Source organism: Acanthamoeba castellanii (genome assembly GCF_000313135.1).
Source record: "Acanthamoeba castellanii str. Neff unplaced genomic scaffold scf7180000084769, whole genome shotgun sequence".
Lineage (NCBI taxonomy): Eukaryota > Discosea > Longamoebia > Acanthamoebidae > Acanthamoeba > Acanthamoeba castellanii.
The window spans coordinates 6,357-25,149 of NW_004457268.1; the positions used below are offsets into that span (position 1 = coordinate 6,357).

The 18,793-nt window shown below is 60.0% G+C and overlaps 3 protein-coding genes and 1 pseudogene across 3 annotated transcripts; 3 read left to right on the forward strand and 1 right to left on the reverse strand.

The window, feature by feature from the left end:
* Positions 1–16: 16 nt before the first annotated feature.
* On the forward strand, positions 17–842 carry ACA1_256360 (uncharacterized protein; the record flags this gene model as incomplete). Its single annotated transcript, XM_004333463.1, has 2 exons — positions 17–526; positions 597–842. The coding sequence occupies 2 exons, from the start codon at positions 17–19 to the stop codon at positions 840–842; spliced, it is 756 nt and encodes a 251-aa protein (XP_004333511.1).
* Positions 843–2,003: 1,161 nt separating this feature from the next.
* ACA1_256370 lies at positions 2,004–7,126 on the forward strand (annotated as a pseudogene).
* A 68-nt stretch (positions 7,127–7,194) lies between these two features.
* Positions 7,195–9,705, reverse strand: ACA1_256380 (UBA/TS-N domain containing protein; the record flags this gene model as incomplete). The annotated part of the gene is made up of 9 exons (XM_004333464.1): positions 7,195–7,620; positions 7,754–8,085; positions 8,194–8,304; positions 8,390–8,522; positions 8,595–8,715; positions 8,809–9,083; positions 9,152–9,283; positions 9,371–9,416; positions 9,521–9,705. The coding sequence occupies 9 exons, from the start codon at positions 9,703–9,705 to the stop codon at positions 7,195–7,197; spliced, it is 1,761 nt and encodes a 586-aa protein (XP_004333512.1).
* Positions 9,706–10,842: 1,137 nt separating this feature from the next.
* Positions 10,843–18,751, forward strand: ACA1_256390 (histidinol dehydrogenase; the record flags this gene model as incomplete). Its single annotated transcript, XM_004333465.1, has 32 exons — positions 10,843–10,882; positions 11,019–11,132; positions 11,313–11,424; positions 11,546–11,610; positions 11,690–11,760; positions 11,869–11,970; positions 12,059–12,150; positions 12,227–12,363; positions 12,444–12,551; positions 12,625–12,864; positions 12,960–13,083; positions 13,175–13,295; positions 13,395–13,802; positions 13,870–14,029; positions 14,106–14,224; positions 14,308–14,418; positions 14,516–14,764; positions 14,826–14,931; positions 15,002–15,117; positions 15,204–15,330; positions 15,399–15,701; positions 15,801–15,962; positions 16,073–16,221; positions 16,305–16,371; positions 16,449–16,532; positions 16,612–16,887; positions 16,972–17,172; positions 17,320–17,423; positions 17,487–17,703; positions 17,783–17,907; positions 18,026–18,364; positions 18,452–18,751. 32 exons carry the CDS (start codon positions 10,843–10,845, stop codon positions 18,749–18,751), a joined length of 5,049 nt encoding a protein of 1,682 aa, XP_004333513.1.
* Between the last annotated feature and the right edge of the window lie 42 nt (positions 18,752–18,793).

Consider the following 18,793-nt stretch of genomic DNA (forward strand, 5'->3'; position numbering starts at 1 on the left):
TCAGACTCATCGTTGAATGAGGCGGGTGGCGCCGCCGAGCCGCACCGCACAGACCGCTCGGCCGCTCACGATCACGACCAGCAGCAGGCTCTCGACGCGGAGTCCGCGCGGGCCATGGGGGCGCTGGTGGCGCAAGCATGTCGTCGACGACGAGCGGGTGGTGGGCACTGTCACGTTGAAGTCCCAAGCACTGCGCGAGCTCACCACCAGCGTCGGCGACCTGCGGGCGGTCTATCTCTGGCGCCTGATCGAGCGGTGCAAGCGCGAGCGGTGGAGAAAACGGCTTCGCGGGACCCGGCCCACTACACTCGCCATCACCGCGTGGCCTCGGGGCCGCAGCCTGCCCCACTGGGCGGAAAAGATCGCGGCCATTCTGGCCCGCAACAACCAGGCCGCCTCCGAGGCCGGGGGATATAACTCCGAAAGAGCGAAGGAGGCCCGACAGGAGGTGCGCCGGTTCGTACTGCACGACGCAGCACTGCGGCCGCACATCAATCACCTCATGGACGTCACATCCCACTTGCAGGTAATTTTTCTCTCGTGGCTGATTCTATTGGAGAAACTCACACAACAGCATTTTGCAACGCGCCGCACAGGAGCAGATGATGGGCGAGAGGTCCGGACAGGCAGGGGTGGGCAACGCACCGTTCGACGAGGTGGCGCTCATCAAGCGTTTTGAGCCCTTCATCCGGCGCAAGGCCGGTGTGCCGGCAGACTGGGCTCTGGTGCTGTTGGAGTCTCATGACGGTGATGGCGATGATGCGGCAAATCAGCTCGGCTGTGTGCCAGGCCGGCCATTCGTGGCTGTGCACTGCCAGCGGGAGAACCCTAATGAGCACTGAGAAGTAAACAGGCTTGTCATCCCATCAAAAATGAAACACAACAACCAGCCACCACACTGTACACGAAAACACAAGAAATGGACGTCATTCAGCCTCAACATGATAAGAAGAACAACGTGGTCAGCCAAAACACCCAGCTGGCGATTGGCAGCATGCCATTGTGTGGGTCAGACCGCACCTTCACGAGTGCACAGTCGCATGGACAGTTCACGAAGGAGGTGCAGTGGAGGTCAGCATTTGAGACACACATGGGCGTTGACGTCCCGGCGGCTATCGCCCCTGGTCTGTTACGATTCTCTTTTGTCGCTACTCTGCAAAGAAACAAAAGAAGAGCAGAAAGGACAAGGCTACGCTGTGTTGCGATTGGCAGCTGCGGGCCGTGGTTGGCCTCTTGTTTGTCGCGCCGCCGTTGCCGCAGATTCGCATCGCTTCGCATCTGCCTTTCGCCATCGGCGATCATGGAGAGTATCTGGAGTAAGGTTGTTACCGCCACCGGGTGCTCGCAGATGGCGCAAACATGCCGACGCAAGCCGACGTGCCCCATCGACACGCTCATCATCCAAACGCGCTATGCAATGGCCCTGGGGCGCAGGGCGCAAGGGCCGGTGGGCGTGGTCAGCGCCCAAGGTGCCACCCAAGGCAGCAATGGCCAGACGGGCGTCTGTAGCACGCACCAAGGCCAACCGCTCTTTCCTGGGCCACCGGGGCCGTCCCTGTCAGGGAGCGCGAGAGCTGCATGTGGCCTCTTTGGGTAGAAGCGCCATCTCCTCAACGGCAGTTACAACAACTGGTAGCTCTTTGGCATTGTAGAGGGAAAGGGTGTAGGCACTGCGGGTGGTCTGCACCAATGAACGAGGAGGTTTGAATTGGCGAAAGGGCCAATGCGGAGTGGGGCCGATCTGGCTGTATTTTTTCGGGTCATCGAAACAAGATCTTGAAGGTTGGTGGGACCAAACGCAAGAGGGAGGATGAGTTTGTGGTCGTCCATTAAGGAGTACACCGCTCCTCTCAACATCAAAGAGGTAATAAGCCCATCCGCTAAATTGCGTCAGTGCTTCCCTCCCGTAGCAAACTGAAATCGTACCATTGAAATGAACATCTCTTCCTCTCTTGCTTGTGATTGTCAAGTCTTTGGGCATTGGGGCGGGAGATGCCAAGGCTATGGCGGCCCTGACCGAGGCCGACAAGGAATTCGAGGAGAAGGTGCGTAAGTCGTGGCAGCTCATGCACAGCCTCGTCTCCACACTCCACGAAAACGTAGTCAAGTCCAACACTGCGCTCACGGGTGCGTCCACCCCAAATCCATTCTTTTTTATTTTTTTTTCGTTTTAAACATTAAAAAATAGACAAATTTATTTGTACGCGCATCCATTCGAATCGATTTGTTCAATTTATGTTATTTATCTTTTTGTGTAACAACCATGTATTATTATTTTATTTACGTTATTTTTTTGCAGATTTGGCGAAGCCGTTCAGCGCGGTGGAGGGAGCACTGTCCAACTACTACCGCGAGTGTCGCGTTGCCACCGACGAGGTCAAAGAGTTCTCCAACTCTGGTATGCGCGTGTCTGCCGCGTCGTGCGTGTACCGCGGCTGACCGACAATCAACCACCTGCGCGCAGTGACCAAGCTCAAGCTGGCCACGCACAAGTACGGCGAAATGATGGAGAGCTACAAGGTCAAGGAGGAACTCGAAAACTGGCTCGCCAAGCTCGGCGAACTCAAGGTTCACACGACACACGACACACACGACACATACGACACACACGACACACACGACACATACGACACACACGACACACACGACACACACGACACACACGACACACACGACACACACGACACACACGACACACACGACACACACGACACACACGACACACACGACACACACGACGACACACGACACACGACACACACACATACGACACACGACACACGACACACGACACACGACACGACACGACACGACACGACACGACACGACACTCACACGCAGCGATCCAATTGTGCAGAGGCAAATCAACAACCGAGACACGCTGCTCGTGGACTACAAGAAGAAGCAGAGCAAGTTCGCCTCCCAGCAGACCAAGGCCGAGCAGAAGCACACCACCCGCGACCCCGCCGTTGCCCAGAAGCTCCAGCAGTTGGACGCCGATTGGAAGGCGACCAAGGAGCACTTCGCGACGCAGAACACGAAGCTCTTCAAGCTCGTGCCCGACATCCACGTCCAGCTCTTCAAGGCCCTCGAAGATCAGATCCGCACCGTACGGCCGGACCACACCCATTCCTCACATTCCTGGACTTACCGCACGACACGCACGGCACACGACACACGACACATCAGGCGGCGACGTCCCACTTTTGGCTGTTCTGGACGTTGAGCGAGGCCTACGGGTACTGGCACCAGCAGGAGGTCAACAAGTCGTCGATGCGCCAGACCCGCCGGGCCGGCACCGTGGGCAACTCCAACCGCCGCGCCATGACCCTCAAGCAGCCCCTCCCCACCCTTGCCGGCGGTACCCACCTCACCACCACCGGCACGCACGCACGCACGCACGCACACGACACTCACCCTGGTACGTGTCGTGTCGTGCGTGTGTCACGTCGCAGCGCCACACGATCCGTCGCAGCAGAACGTCCAACCCACGCCCGTGGCGGCGGAGAAGGCCCTGCCCGCGCCGCCCTCGCAGACGCCCGTGGCGGCCGCCGAGAAGGCCCTGCCCACGCCGCCCTCCCACATCGCCGCCAAGCCCCTCCCCATGCCGGGCGACAAGAAGCCCGCCCTCCCGCCCAAGCCCGCCGCTGCCGTTGCCGCCGCCACGCCCGCACCCACGACGCCCGCGCCTGCAGCCGAGGAGACGCCGCGCGATGAGAAGGGCGAGGCGGTGACGGATCGCAGCCTGCGGGAGAAGCTGAAGCTGCTGGCGCTGGAGCGGCGCAGCCTGGAGGAGGAGAAGGCCGAGGTGGCGCGCCTGCGGGCGGAGATCAGGCAGGAGTGGGACGACGTGGAGGTCGAGCGGCAGAAGGTGCGGCAGCTCAAGCGCGACGAGCTGGCCAAGCTGGCCGAGGAGCGGGCGCGGAGCGAGGCCGAGCTCAAGGAGCGTCAGCGGCTGCTCGAGGAGCGCGAGCGCAACCTGGAGCACGACCGCCGCGCGCTCGAGGACGAGAAGCTGCGCCTCGACAAGCGCATCCACGAGGAGAACGACCGCGCCGAGAAGCGCCGCCTCATGGAGGAGGAGTTCAAGAAAATGGACGAAGAGCGCAAGGTGCCACCCAATCTATCTCTCTTTCCTTTCCTCCTCGATCGTGTTCTCACCGCACGCACACAACACACACACACAACACACACAACACACAACACACACACAGATGATTGAGGAGAAGAAGCTGCAGATTGCGGAGGACAAGATGAAGAAGCGGCTGCAGGAGGAGTGGAAGCGGGTGGAGGCCAAGAAGCAGGAGCTGGAGGAGGCGCGCAAGCAGGAGGAGGAGCGCCGCCGCCGGGAGGAGGAGGAGCGCATCGAGGAGGAGCGTCGGCGGCTCGAGCACGAGACCCGCGAGCGCGCCCGGCGCGCCGAAGAGGCCCGCCTCGAGGCCCAGCGCGAGAAGGACCGGATCGACCGCATCCGCCGCCAGATGGAGGAGGAGAAGCAGCGGCTCGAGAACATTCGCAAGCGCCTTACCGACGAAGACGAAGACGCCGATATCGAATTCTTCGCTCCCTCCACCCACTCCCTCGTCGCCGTTTCGAGTCCCGCCGCCAACGCCGCTGTCGCAGCCGCCGCGGCGCCCGCGGTCGCCGTTTCGAATCCCACCGCCGACGCCGTTTCGCCGAGGGCTGCGGCGGCCGCTGCGGTGGTGAAGAAGCGGGTGACGACGGTGCGGCAGACGCGGCGGGTGATGGTGGTGAAGGCCAAGTACGACTACGAGGCCAAGCCCGGCACGGAGGAGCTCAGCTTCCGCAAGGGCGACGTGCTGCTGATCGACTACGTCGTGGGCAACACCACGGGCTGGGTGCGCGGTCAGACCGAGACCGGCGTCGGCGGCCTCGTCCCGCTGAGCCTAGTCGAGGCCGCCACGCCCGACGCGCCCGCGGCCTCCGCGGCTGATGACGGCGTCGCCAAGGCCGCGGCGGCTGCGGCGGCCGAGGAGGAGCGACTTGAGCTGAAGCGTAAGGAGGAGGAGTGGGCCAGGGAGCAGGAGGCCGAGCGCGAGCGGGATGACGAGCGGGAACGCGAGCGCGAGCGCAAGCGCGTGGAGATGGAGGCGGCCGAGGCGGCCAAGTCCCAGGAGGCGGAAGCGGAGGCAGAGGGCGAGGTGACGGTGCGCGCGCTGTTTGACTACCACGCGCAGGAGGAGGGCGAGCTGACGTTCAAGAAGGGCGAGCTCATCCGCCTGCTCGAGAAGGACGACGAGGGCGGCTGGTGGATCGGTGACCTGCGCGGCATCATGGGCCTCTTCCCCAAGAACTTTGTCGAGGTCGTCCTCCCCGACCAACTCCGCGCTCACAAGGTGCCTCCCCCCGCCATCGCTCTTCGTTCTTTTTCTAGTGTCTTCGTTCTTCGTTCTTTTCTCTCGTGCTTCGTTCTTTGTTCTTCGTTCTTTCTTTGCTGATGACGATGATGGCGACGACGTGCAGGAGGAGGAGGACAAGAAGAAGAAGACGTTCGGAGGGATAAAGATGTTCCCCGACGTGCAGCCCGGCCAGCAGAAGGCGCTCAGCCCGCGCAAGGAAGAAGAGCCGAAGAAGACGGAGGAAAAGGAGGTGATGAAGATGGTGGCGATGTATGACTACGAGGCGACGGAAGAGGGCGAGCTGACGTTCAAGCAGGGCGACGCCATCACCGTCCTCGAGCAGTTCGAGAACGGCTGGTGGAGTGGCGAGCTGCGCGGCCAGGCCGGCGTCTTCCCCGTCAACTTCACCAAGCCCGCCAACGCCTGAGGGCTGGTGCGTGTGCGCACACGTGTGCGGTTTGCTGTGGGTTGAACCGTTGTTTTGTGCGATTGGTACACGCCATCAGCATTACAGCGACGGGCCAATCACGACTCGGCCGAGGAAATAAAGTAAAAGTACTTTTTTGGTTGGTGGGACAAACTATATCAGAACAACGCAACACACACACGACACAACGACAGAACACAACCAAGATGAAGTCGGGAAGCGTGAAGGCGCTCGCGGGGGCGGAGGCCGAGGGACTGGCCGACCAGACGCTGGGCTCACTGCTCGGCGGGGTGAAGGAAAAGAAGAAAACAGATGAAAAGAACAAGAAGGAGAAGAAGGAAAAGAAAGATGAGAAGGACAAGAAAGAAGAGAAGGCGAAAGAGAAGGGGATGAAGAAGACAAAGAAGCGAAAGGAGGGGTGGTTGGTGAAGGAGGGCGGGGTCTACCGCAATTGGAACCGGCGGTGGTTCGTCCTCGCGGACGAGGTGGTGTACTACTTCAAGGACGCCCAGCCCCACACGCCCATCTCCGGAGTCATTCGCCTCCAGGTAATACAAAACAAATATTATTTTGTATAATACAAACAAAAAACTGTATTTATAATTCCTTTTATGATTTATTTCTTTGTTATTTATTTGCTGACGTAGTGGTTGGTAGGAGAACTCGGTGGTAACGGCGCCGAGCGAGGACGCGTGCAAGCGCAAGCACTGCCTCGAATTGGTGGTCCTCGGCCGCACCTTCCTCCTCCAGGCCGCGTACGTTCGGTGTGTGTGCCATGTGTGCGTGTCGTGCGCTCGTTCTAATCGCACGACACACGCACCACCGCACACACAGAGATGATCGAGAGCGGGACGAGTGGGCGAAGGAGCTGCGGGAGGCGATCGCGCGGGCCAGGAAGCGGAGCGAGCAGGAGCGACGCGCCGACAAGCAGCGCCACGAGCGCGAGCAGCGCGACCGCGCCCTGGCCGACCTCGCCAGCGTCTCCCCGCCCGGCGGCTCTTCACTCAGCGGGCGGCCGTTCTTCGCCAAGAAGAAGGCGGAGGCACCTTCATCTTCATCATCGTCGTCGTCTTCATCAGCAGCAGCCTCGTCAGCGCCATCGACGCCGCGGGCGGAGGAAGAGGAGAAGAAGGAGAAGGAGAAGGAAAAGGAGAAGAAGGAGAGGGAGAAGGAGCGGGAGATGAAGGAGCGGGAGCGGGAGCTGAAGAAGAGAGAAGAGGAGGTCAAGGCCAAGGAGCAGAAGCTGCAGGACAAGAAGGACAAGGAGAAGGAGAAGCAGCAAAAGGAGAAGGAGAAGGAGAAACAGCAAAAAGAGAAGGAGAAGAGCAAAAAGAAGTGAATCACAGCTGAGTTGATGAAGAAGAAGAAGTGATGTAGTTTTAACTCCGATTACTCAGAGAAAGCGAATCAGGAAGAAGGTGACTGTTGCTGGAGGAGAAGCTGCTTGTAGGTGCCGAGCACGGCGAACTCGTCGTCGAGCGGGATGTCGAGGTGCGCGTCGGCGTCCTCCTCGACGCTGTCCAGGAGCTCGTTCTCGGTCTGCCGCTGCAGCTCACGCTCCTGCGCCAACCGCTCCTCCTGCTCTCGCTTCCTCTCCGCCTCGGCCGCCGCCGCAGCCGCCGCTTCGTCCGTGCCAGGCGCCTCCCCCTTGTGTTCGACCTCCATCGCTGCGCCGGCCTCAGCCTCGGTGGTGGTCGTCGTGGTGGCGACCGGCTCATCGTCGGCTTCGATGCCGCGGCCCTCGAGGAGGAGGTTGATGGCCTGCTCCACGTTGGCGTCCGTCGCGCGCAACGTACCCACGGCCTGCGCACGCGAGAAGCCCATCCCCACCACCTGCTCGCGCACGCAAGTGTTGTATGAGCGCGCGGCACACACACCGTCCACCGCTCGCACACACGCACAACCATAACCGCACACGACACACAAACCGCACACGATACAACCGCACACGCGCGCGAGTGCGCACCTGTTCGATTTTGTCCTCGGGGACGGGCGTGAGGGTGGCCTTGCGCTTGGACTTCTTGTTGCGTGACGCGTCGATCGAGGCCTGGAGCACGTCGGGCGACTCGGTGAGGAGGGTGATCGAGGCCGCCTCGTCGTTGTTGGACTGCCGCAGGGCCTCGGTGGCCAGGCGCCGGGTGAAGCCCATGTCGGTGAGCGCCTTGAGCAGGGCCACATCTACCCACTGGCCGTTGGCAGTCCTGCCGGCGCGGTGCCGCTCGCGCCTGGCCTCCCGCTGCCGGCGTTCTTCCTCGCGGGCCGCGCGCTGCTGCTCGCGCTTGTTGATGAGGTACGTGACTGCGGCCTCCTGGCTTCTGTCGCACGCACGCAACGCCACACGCGATTCTGAAGCCGTGGTGAGCGCCACACACCACACACCAAGAGAAAGGCTCACGCAAGATATACCGGTGGCAGAGAAGCCCATGGCGATGAGACCGACCAACTCGTCGTCGGTGACTTTGAGCGAGTTGAGCTTCGTCTCTGCTTCGTTTAGATAGCGCTGCGCTCCCGCCGAGTCTGTGCCAGAAAGTTGGCCGAACGTCGTAAGTACTTACACGCAGCTGGTCCGTAGTGTGTGGTGCGGGCTGTATGCGGCGTGTACCGTTGTTGTGATAGGCAGCAATCGCGCGCAACAGGTTCAAGCGCACGTAGAGGATCATTTCGGGAGCGCCGCCCTTGAGCCTCTTCAGGCGCTCCATGTTGCGTCCGTACGTCTTCTCCAAGCACTCTTGGGCCTACGTCCGACAACACACGTCAGCACTTGGCATCACACGCGATCTGAGACTCAGTCCGTGGCGCTCGTGCACCTTCTGCAGCCGCCAGCCGGCGTCCTTGAGGTTGTTGATGTCCTGCAGCTTGAAGTAGGTCCAGGCGATGTCCAGGCACAGCAGGCCGTAGTTGTCGACCATGGCCAACAGGTCAGCCGAACTGTAAGACCGCACGCACGCACACGACACACGTCGCGACGCCGCGGTGAGGCCTGGTTGGAGAGTGATCACTAGGCGACTTCGAATGTTGTACCATTTGGAGAAGCCCTCTGACTCGGCACGGAGGAACATCTGCGCGGCGGTCTTCAGGTCGCCCTTCTTCACGAGCGCCTTGCCCCGGTCGTGCAGGGTCATGCCGACCGTGAGCGCCCGCTGGTCGCCTAGCCACGTTGGGTCAGTCGAGCAGAAAACGTTGAGGAAGACGAAGAAGACCGTACTGGGCAGGAGGTGCATCTTCTGGCCCGACTGGTTGTAGATCTCGAGCGTCTGCGGTGCGTACTCGTTCTCGTCCGTGTCGACTCGAGACGCCTGCCAAGCGTGCACATGTAAGGAGTCACAATACGAGGCATGCTGTGTGTGCGGGATGGAGGGCGTACGAGGTCCTGTGCAGCGGCCAGGGTGCGTTCGACCTGCGTCTCGTCGAGTATCTTCTGCTGTTCTGTCTGCTCGAGCTCCATCTTCTTGCCCGCCAGGTCCTCCATGAGCATCAGCATCGACGACGCCTTGGTCTACATTACGTAAAACAAAAAGACCCTCACGTGAGCATCAAGACCATCACCAGCGGTGCAAGTAGTACAATATTGGATGGTCCATACTGAGCCAACGCGCTGCTCTTTTAGGCTGAGCTCGTTCTTCAAGATCCTAGAGGAGGCCGAAGATTGGTGAGTGATTGTGGTGCAGATCGTGCCGAGGAAGATGCAAGATGCAAGATGCACGTGATATATGAAGGGAGGTGAGGGTCGTACTTGCCGGAGCACATGAGCTTCATGGTGTGGAGGGGTTGGCCGGTGAGGTTCTGCAGCTTCGATTTGAGGTCCGCTGCAGTGGCATCCAAGGAGATGGAAACGTCGCCCGTCCATTTCGCGCCACACACCTGCTTGACCTTCAGCACCACCTCGCCCTGCCCCGCAGCTGTTTGTTGCTCTTCCATCTTCTCGGTTGAAGGACTTGTGCTTTCTTCCTTCTGTGCCTTTTCTGCCGTTCGCAGAACATTTTTCTCAGTTTTTTATAAATCAAGAAAAAAACAGAAGTCTTTTTATTTTAAAATAATAGTGTCCAAAAAAGGGGCGGTTGGTGGAGGGAAGGTGGTGTCGCATGTCGTCGGTCCTTCAGTGGTTTCGCTCCGTCTCGGTCCGAGGTGGTGGTTGAGTCCGATTCTCGGCCAAGGTGGTTGGTGTTGGTTGGCTGCGCTTGTCCGTCGCTGATGTTCCCTCAAGTCCTCACTCCTCACCGACCCCCAGTCGCCCAGGGTTCGGTCGAGGGGTGTGAGGACCGTCGACGTGGTAGTCGAGAGACGCGGCCGAGTCGTCGAGCACTGCAGTGGTCGAGCGGCCCGGTTGGTACGGAGCTGGCAGCGCACGGAGCGGCTGAAGGCTGGTGGTGGATTGGTGGGATTAAGTTTCGGGCGAAGTGGCTCGCGTGGACGTCGAGAGCGACGAGTGGTGGTGTCTCATGGTCGACCGGTCTGCCGGCGCCTGGATGGCGAGGTCCACCGACCGGCAGATGGGCAAAAACAACAATTACCAAAAATAAAAGAGGTGATTCGAATTACAAGGGAGAACGAAGACGGCGGCTGAGTCGCCCAAGTCGTAAGAGGCGTAATGGACTGATACTGCTGGTGCGCCCAGCAACTTGGGTCAGCACCTGGTTGAGTCCCGACAGCACCGCCCTCACTTCAGCCTCGTGCGAACAATGGATGCTTCGGGAGAAGTGGACTGCAAGGTGCAGTCAATCACGCACTACTCGTACTTTGATCGAACCATGCGGCAGAAGTTGTGCTCATTATCCACACCAAGCGAAGAACACCACCTGCGAAAAATACGGGAATGGCTTGAGGTGTCGGGTTTGTCGACTTGATTCTGGACGCATGCGGGGGAGCAATGCGGATTTCCCGCCGAAGCTGGCGCTGGGCCGTCTAAATAGTCGACACTTGAGCGCCCAAGAGCGAAATGAAATGCACAAGGACAAAAAGGTACGCAAACCTGTCGTGTGCGCCCACTTGCAGACCACACAGACCGCACAGATCTGCCCCAGCACACCGGCAGACAGTAAAACACAGCAAACACACATGGACGCACCACGAGCTGATGTGGTCATAGTGGAGACTGGTAAGTTGCACTGTTTATTTTTTTTGTTTTTTGTTTTTTTACCTCCGGAAGATCATCTTCCTGCCGATCGATTTTGTTGTAAAATGCACAAAATCAAATCGCAAATGATTAACCTGCGACTCTTGCTCTTCGGCAGGGGTGGGAAACCTGGGTTCGATGTCGGCGGTTCTGCTGCGAAGCGGCGCCACCTCGGTGAAGCTCACCACCGACCCTTCCCTCGTCCGGGCCGCCACTCACGTGGTCCTCCCCGGTACCCTTCCTCTCCCTCCCATCATCATCATCATCATCTCATTGATTCTTTCTTTCTACTTTTTTTTTGTCTACGCCATTGTTCAAGTACTCACTTGCGCGAGCACGTTGGGCTTACGGGCTCTGTTTATGAATTTATTTATTTATTTTATTTTAATGGTGTATGGAATGCTGCGTGCAGGCGTGGGTTCGTTTGGCAGCGCGATGGACTTCCTGTCGAAGGCCGACGGCCTGATCGCTGCCCTCAAAGACCGCATCGCCAACAACCAGCCCACGCTCTGCGTTTGCGTCGGGTACTGTTGACCGCTTGCGCAGGCCTGTCGCACCCTCGTCCCGTGCTCACTCCGTGCAATTTAATGATTAATTACTTTATTTATTTGCTCTCATGATCACAATATCTGGGGCACACAACAGACTTCAGGTGTTGGCTGCCATCAGCGAGGAGAGCCCTGGTGCCAATGGCTTCGACCTTCTCGACGGTTCGTGGACGCACAGCCAACCAACCAAGCAATCAACCATCTGGCCGTTTTCCTCACTTTTTGTGTTGGTCCCATGCAGGCGCGGCCATCCTTAAGTTCCCTTCGTCTGTGCGCGTTCCTCAGCAGTGCTGGAATCAAGTGGTCGTTGAGGTACGCACGCACGCACGCACTCTCTCACAGGACCAAAGCGATCGCACACACGCACGCACGCACGTGATGACTTGCCACGCTCACGAACACACGCATGCACACGTACAGGATGGATGCAAACTGCTTAAGAGCGGCTGTGCCTACTTCAGCAACTCCTACTGCCTCCGCTCGCGCCCGCTGGACTGGTCCGCGGCCTACTCGCAACACGGAGTACGGCCCTTCTCTTCGCCCCAGTGCACTCCCTGGCTTTATTCCTCTAATTTATTTAATTTTTAATTTTTTATTCTTGACAAAATAGATCAAGTTCATCGCGGCGCTTGAGCGGGGCAACGTGGTGGCCACCCAGTTCCACCCCGAGCTCTCGGGCCGATACGGCACTGAGCTCATCCAGTACGTTCTTCGTTCATTTCATTCATCTCTTTTTCTCCTTGGCTTCGTTCTTCTGACGCGTGCGGTGGCATCGTAGGCGCTGGCTGGGTACCGAGCACACCGGACCCGTGGTCGAGCCCGCTCTTCCTACGGCCTCGCCGCAGTTCTCCTCCTCGTCCGCTCTGCGACGCGTCATCCCGTGCCTCGACGTCAAGAGCGGACGCGTCGTCAAGGGTGCGCTGCCCACTCCCACTATCCAATCATCATCATAGTCCCTCAAGTCTCACACGAAAGTGAAATGTGCGCGGCGCCAGGCATTCAATTCCAGGGTCTGCGCGATGCCGGTGACCCGGTGGAGCTCGCCCTGGCCTATCAAGAGCAGGGCGCCGACGAAATTGTATTCCTCGACATTTCTGCTACTGGTGCGTTGTTGTGTGCGTGTGCGGTGGTGCATGTGTGCGTGTGCGATTGCTTACGTACCATGACAACATGCAGACGAGGAGCGCAAGACGGCCGTGGAGGTCGTCAAGCGCGTTCGTCAGTCCCTGCGTGTGCCTCTCACCGTCGGCGGCGGCATCTCGTCCCTGGCCGACGCTCACAGCCTTCTCATGGCCGGCGCAGACAAGGTCTCCGTAAACAGTGCCGCCGTGCGTGACCCTACGCTCATCTCCTCGCTGGCCACCTGCTTCGGCTCCCAGTGCGTCGTGTGCGCCATCGACGCCACCCAAAAGGCCGGTTCGTGCCCCCCCCTCCTTCTTCTCTCTTCCCCCACACTGCAGTCCTCCCCCTTCATTCTTTAGATGCCACCTGACCGCGCACCTTGTTTGCAGACAAGAGCGGGTGGGACGTGCTGGTGCGCTCAGGCAAGGAGAGCACCGGGCGTGACGTGGTCGAATGGGCCAAGGAGGCCGTGCTCCGCGGCGCCGGCGAGATCCTGCTCACCTCCTTCGACAGGTACTACCACCCCCCAGCCCTCGACTTCAACGGTTGCCATTTATTTTTATTTTTACTTATTTATTTACGCAATTACTAATAATGAGCGCAGGGACGGGACGCGGTCGGGCTATGATACGGCTCTGCTGAAGGCCGTGGCCGACGCGGTCAATGTGCCGGTCATCGCCTCTGGTGGTGCCTCCACCGCCCACCACATGGTCGACGCCTTCAAGGTACCCGAACTCCCACCTCCTTCGTTCTTCGTTCTTCTTCGTTTTTCTGTGCGCAGCGGTCATTGATAGCTCACCGCTTCGCGGCGTGCCTTCGCTCAGGCGGGCGCCGATGCGGTGCTGGCGGCGTCGATCTTCCACAACGGCGAGACGACGGTGGCCAAGATCAAGCAGCAGCTGGCCGCTGAGGGCGTGAGCGTGCGCAAGCCCGAGGGACCCGCTGGCGGCCAGCGCCTCGAGTGCGAGGCCACGTTCAACAGGCAGTGCCTGGTCCCCTCGATCGACCTCATGAACGGCCACGCCGTCCAGCTGGTCGGCGGCGACCCCGCCAACAAGAAGCTCGACGCCGGCGACCCGGTGCCGCTCGCCGAGCAGTTCAAGCTCGTCGGCGAGATTGCGGTGGTGGACCTCGACGCCGCGCTCGGCCGCGGCGACAACGCCGAGACCATCAAGAAGCTCCTGACCGTCGCGCCCTGCCGCGTTGGCGGCGGCATTCGAACCGTCGACAAGGTGCGAGCTTGTGCATTTGTTACTGTACTCACTGGGCACCCGAACTAACGGGAGTGTGGGGAGTCAGGCTCTGGAGTGGCTAAACGCTGGCGCTGCCAAGGTGGTGATCGGCACGGCCGCCAAGCCCGACTTCCTGCGGCAGCTGCCCAGGGAGCGCGTGGTGGTCGCGCTGGACGCCAGGCACGGCGAGGTCGTCGTCGAGGGCTGGCAGACCAAGACCGGCAAGAGTGCGTTGACCCATTAATAGAGTTCTATTTTTTATATTATTTTTAATTTCCCTTTAATCTTTCGATCGAAATGCAGATGTGAAGGATTGCATTCGCGATCTGGTGGAGTACGCCGGCGGTTTCCTGATCACCTTCGTCGAGCGCGAGGGCCGCCTGGCCGGAATCGACATCCCCGCCATCGAGGAGCTTGTTGCGGTTCGTCTTTGGCTTCTTGCACGTTGCAATGTATTGAATTGTCTGGAACTCACGGCACGGTGTGGCACATGATGACCGTGCAGGAGGTGCAAAAGACGCCTTTCGCCCGCAGCACGCAGATCACCATCGCCGGCGGCATCACCACCGAGGCCGACCTCGCCGCTCTCGACGCCCTCGGCGTCGAAGGCCAAGTGGTACTCATTTCTTTCTCAATTTACTTTGATTTTTTAAGTTTACATCATTAATTTTATTTATAATCATTTTAATATTAAACACATTACAACGAATCAGGGCATGGCGCTGTACACGGGTCGGATGGACCTGGGCGACTCAGTGGGCGCTCTGCTGAGGAGCGACCGGCCCGACGGTCTGTTCCCGACGGTGGTGGCCGACGAGCGCGGCGCGGTGCTGGGCATGGCCTACTCCAACCGCGAGACCCTCAAGCTGGCCATCAAGGAGAAGAAGGGCATCTACTACTCCCGCAAGCGCGGCGTCTGGCGCAAGGGCGAGACCAGCGGCGCCATGCAACAGCTCCTCAAGGTCACACCCGACACACGGCACACGCGGCACACGACACACGTGCTGACTTGTCCGCGTTTAGGTGGATGTGGACTGCGACCGAGACACGCTACTCTTCACCGTGCGCCAGTCCGGCCAGGGCTTCTGTCACCGCGCCTCCTACAATTGCTTCGGCGAGGGCGAGCGGGGTACGCCCCTGATCGTCATATCTTGAATTTTATTAATTAATTATTAATTTTTTGTAACCAAAAAAATCAGGCCTTTCGGGGCTGATGCGTACTCTGGCCTCGCGCAAGCAGTCGGCTCCCGAGGGCTCCTACACCAAGCGCCTCTTCGACGACCCCACCCTCCTCAAGGCCAAACTGCTCGAGGAGGTACGTACCCCGTGTGCGTGTGTGTGCGTGTGCGTGTGCACAGAATTGATTGGTGTTGGTGGTGCGTTTACTAAGCTCCGCGGCAGGCTACTGAGCTCGCCGATGCTGAAGGCAAGGAGCACGTCGCCAACGAGGCGGCCGATCTTCTCTACTTTGCGCTGGTGGCCTGCACCAAGGCCGGCGTCACCCTGTCCGACGTCGAGCACGTCCTTGGTACCCTCTTACGTCTTCGCTCTCTCTGTTTTTTCTTTTTCGTTCTTTCTAACTCCGAACCCGCGCAGAGGCGCGTTCGCTCAAGGTGGCGCGCCGACCCGGCCACGCCAAGCAGCCGTTCCTCAACCTCGTCAACAAGCAGCAGCAAGAGACCGCGGCCGCGGCCAAGGCCAAGCAGGTCGAGAGCGAGAAGTCTGCGGCGAAGGAAAGCGAGGAGAAGGAGGTCGCCCTCAAGCGGCTGCAGATCGCCGAGGTGTGGGACCTGCGCCGTGATGTTGTCGACAAGAAGACCCGCGAGATCGTCGAGGAGATCCTGAACGATGTCAGGGACAAGGGCGAGGAGGCCCTCGTCCGCCAGTCCGTCAGGCTCGGTACTCGCTCCGCCACCTTAAACTTGACCACTGTGCCACCTTACCAACTGACACTGCGCCACCTTAAATTCACTGGCGCTGACCACCTTTGGGCGACAGGCGACCTCAAGTCCAAGGAGGAGCCCTACCTGCGCTCGCAGGAGGATATGAAGGCCGCCTATCTCTCGCTTACGCCCGACCAGCAGTCGCTCCTGCAGCGCACCGCCGACCGCGTCCGCGCCTTCGCCGTTGCCCAGAAGGCCTCCATCCAGTCCGTCCAGGGTACACCACTTTCCTTTAACCGTGCGCTGTGTGTGCGAACGTGCGTGTGCGGTCGTGCGTGTGCGTGTGCGGCATGTGTGTGTACAGAATTGATTGGTGTTGGTGCGCAGTGCCCATTCCCGGCGGTCAGGCCGGACACACGGTGGCGCCGGTGGACGTGGCCGGGTGCTACGCGCCCGGTGGCCGCTACCCCCTGCCCTCGTCGGTGCTCATGACCGCCATCACCGCCAAGGTGGCCGGCTGCAAGCAAGTCCTCGTCGTACGTTCTTCGTCTTCTCTCTTTCTCCCCCCCCCACTCTCTGGTCCCTTTTGCAATCCTTTTAACTCTGATCAACTCGACAGGCATCGCCCAACCCGGCACCCGTCACGCTCGCCGCTGCCTACGTGGCAGGCGCTGATTCGTTGCTCGGTATGTCACTCTGTTAGCTGTTCCTCTTCCGCCGAAGCGCTTGGTTCGTTGGCTAATCGCGACCTCGCCTGCTGCAGCTGTCGGTGGGGCGCAGGCCATCGCTGCCTTCGCGTACGGCATTCCAGGCAAGATCCCCTCGTGCGACGCGATCGTCGGCCCTGGTATGCATTTCATCGCACCATCGCACACGCACCATCGCACACGCACGCTCACTAATCGTTGTGTGTGTGGTGACTGCAGGCAACAAGTTTGTGACGGCGGCCAAGTCGCTGATCGCCGGCCGTGTGGCGATCGACATGCTCGCCGGTCCCTCCGAGTGCCTCGTGCTGGCCGACGGCACGGCCCACCCGGACGTCGTGGCGGCCGACCTGCTGGCCCAGGCCGAGCACGACGTGGCGGCCGTGCCCATCTTGGTGGCCTACGACGAGGAGACCGTGCGCCGGGTCGAACAGGAGGTCGAGGCTCAGCTCGCCACCCTGCCCACCGCTGCCATCGCCCGCGCCGCCTTCTCCAACGGTATTCACCGCACACACATCACCACATACACCGCACACGCACGACCGCACACACGAGACTGATGACGTTTGTGTGCCGCGGTAGGTTTTGCTGTGATTGTCGCGAACGAAGAGGAGGCCATCACGGTGTGCGACAAGCTCGCGCCCGAGCACTTGGAGGTCCACACCGCCAACGCGGAGGAGCTCTCGCGCAAGCTCAACCACTACGGTGCCCTGTTCGTAGGCAACAACTCGGCCGAGGTCTTCGGCGACTACGGCGCCGGACCCAACCACACCCTGCCCACCAGTACGCCCTATTTATTTATATTTATGAATTTATTCATTTATTTTTCGAGTTTTATTTGTTTTTTATCCTTGTTATCCTTGATGGGAATTAGTTGGGTTATTGTTGTTCGTTTATTAATTAATATTCAAATTTGGGAAAAAATTGCAGGCGGAACTGGTCGTTCGTTCGGCGGGTTGTCGGTCATGTCCTTCCTCCGTGTGCGCACCTGGCTCAACATCGACGACCTCAAGTCCCAGCCCGCGCAGCAGCTGGTACGCACCACACACGCGACACACGCACACGACACTCGCTGATGCGCGTGTTCTGGTGATCAGGTCCAAGATTCGGTCGATCTGGCGCTGCTCGAGGGACTCCACGGCCACGCGCGCTCGGCCCAGAAGCGCCTCGTCCCCAAGGACCAGGTCACCGCGGCGTCGTCGTCGGCGGTGGTGCCCATCCCGGCCGTCTTCGGATCGCCCCGCGAGCCGGTGGTCATCAACTTCGCCCTCCCCAAGGGCCGCATGATGGACAACGTCGTCACCCTGCTCAAGGGTGCGTCTCTCGTGTGTGTGTGTGTGTGTGTTGCGTGTGGTGTGTTGATGGGTTGCTGACGTGGCGGCTACGCGGACAGACGCGGGCATTTCGATCAATGTGGGCGGACGCAACCTGCGGCCCACCATCAACCTGCCCGGCTGGACGGTCAAGCTGCTCAAGCCCCGAAACGTCGTCGAGATGATCCACCACGGCACCCGCGACGTCGGCTTCGCCGGCATCGATCTCATCAAGGCACGACACACACACACACACACATACGCACAGGCACGACCGCACACGCACGATATGACACGCGCTGACCGTGTGCTGTCAACTGCAGGAGTTGGGCGCGGATGACGTGGTTCCCTACTTCGACACGGGCCTCGACCCGGTGCGCGTGGTGGTGGCGGCACCCGAGAAGCTTCTGGTCGACGGCCAGCTGCCCAAGCGCCACATGCGCCTGGCCACCGAGTACGTGGCCCTGGCCGAGAAGTGGGTCAAGGCCCACGGCGTCGACGCCGAGATTTACAAGACCTTCGGCTCGACCGAGGTCTTCCCGCCCGACGACGCCGAGATCATCGTCGACAACACCGCGACGGGCACCACCCTGCGGGCCAACCAGCTGGCCATCGTCGATGAGATCACCAAGTCCTCCACCTTCCTCTGCATCAACCGCACCGTACGCTACTGTCATCTTCCTCCACTTTTGTTGATGACTTGGCTCAACACACACACACACACCACACACACACACACACACCAACAGGCGCTGGAGGACCCGCGTAAGCACGCGGCGTTGGACGAGTTCGTGATCCTCCTGCAGTCGGCGCTCAACGCCCGCGAGAAGGCCCTGATCGAGTTCAATGTCGAGAAGTCGTGCCTGGAGTCGGTCATCGCGGGCCTGCCCTCGATGAAGCGGCCCACCATCTCGACGCTCTACGGCGACGAGGGCTTCGCCGTGCGGTCGGTCATCCCTCGCAAGGCGCTCGTGAGCCTCGTGCCCTGGATCAAGGCCAACGGCGGGTCCGACGTCATCGTCACCGAGATCAAGCAGGTCATCGTCTAGACCGTGAGAGACTTGACTTACATCACCGCATCATCAACCACG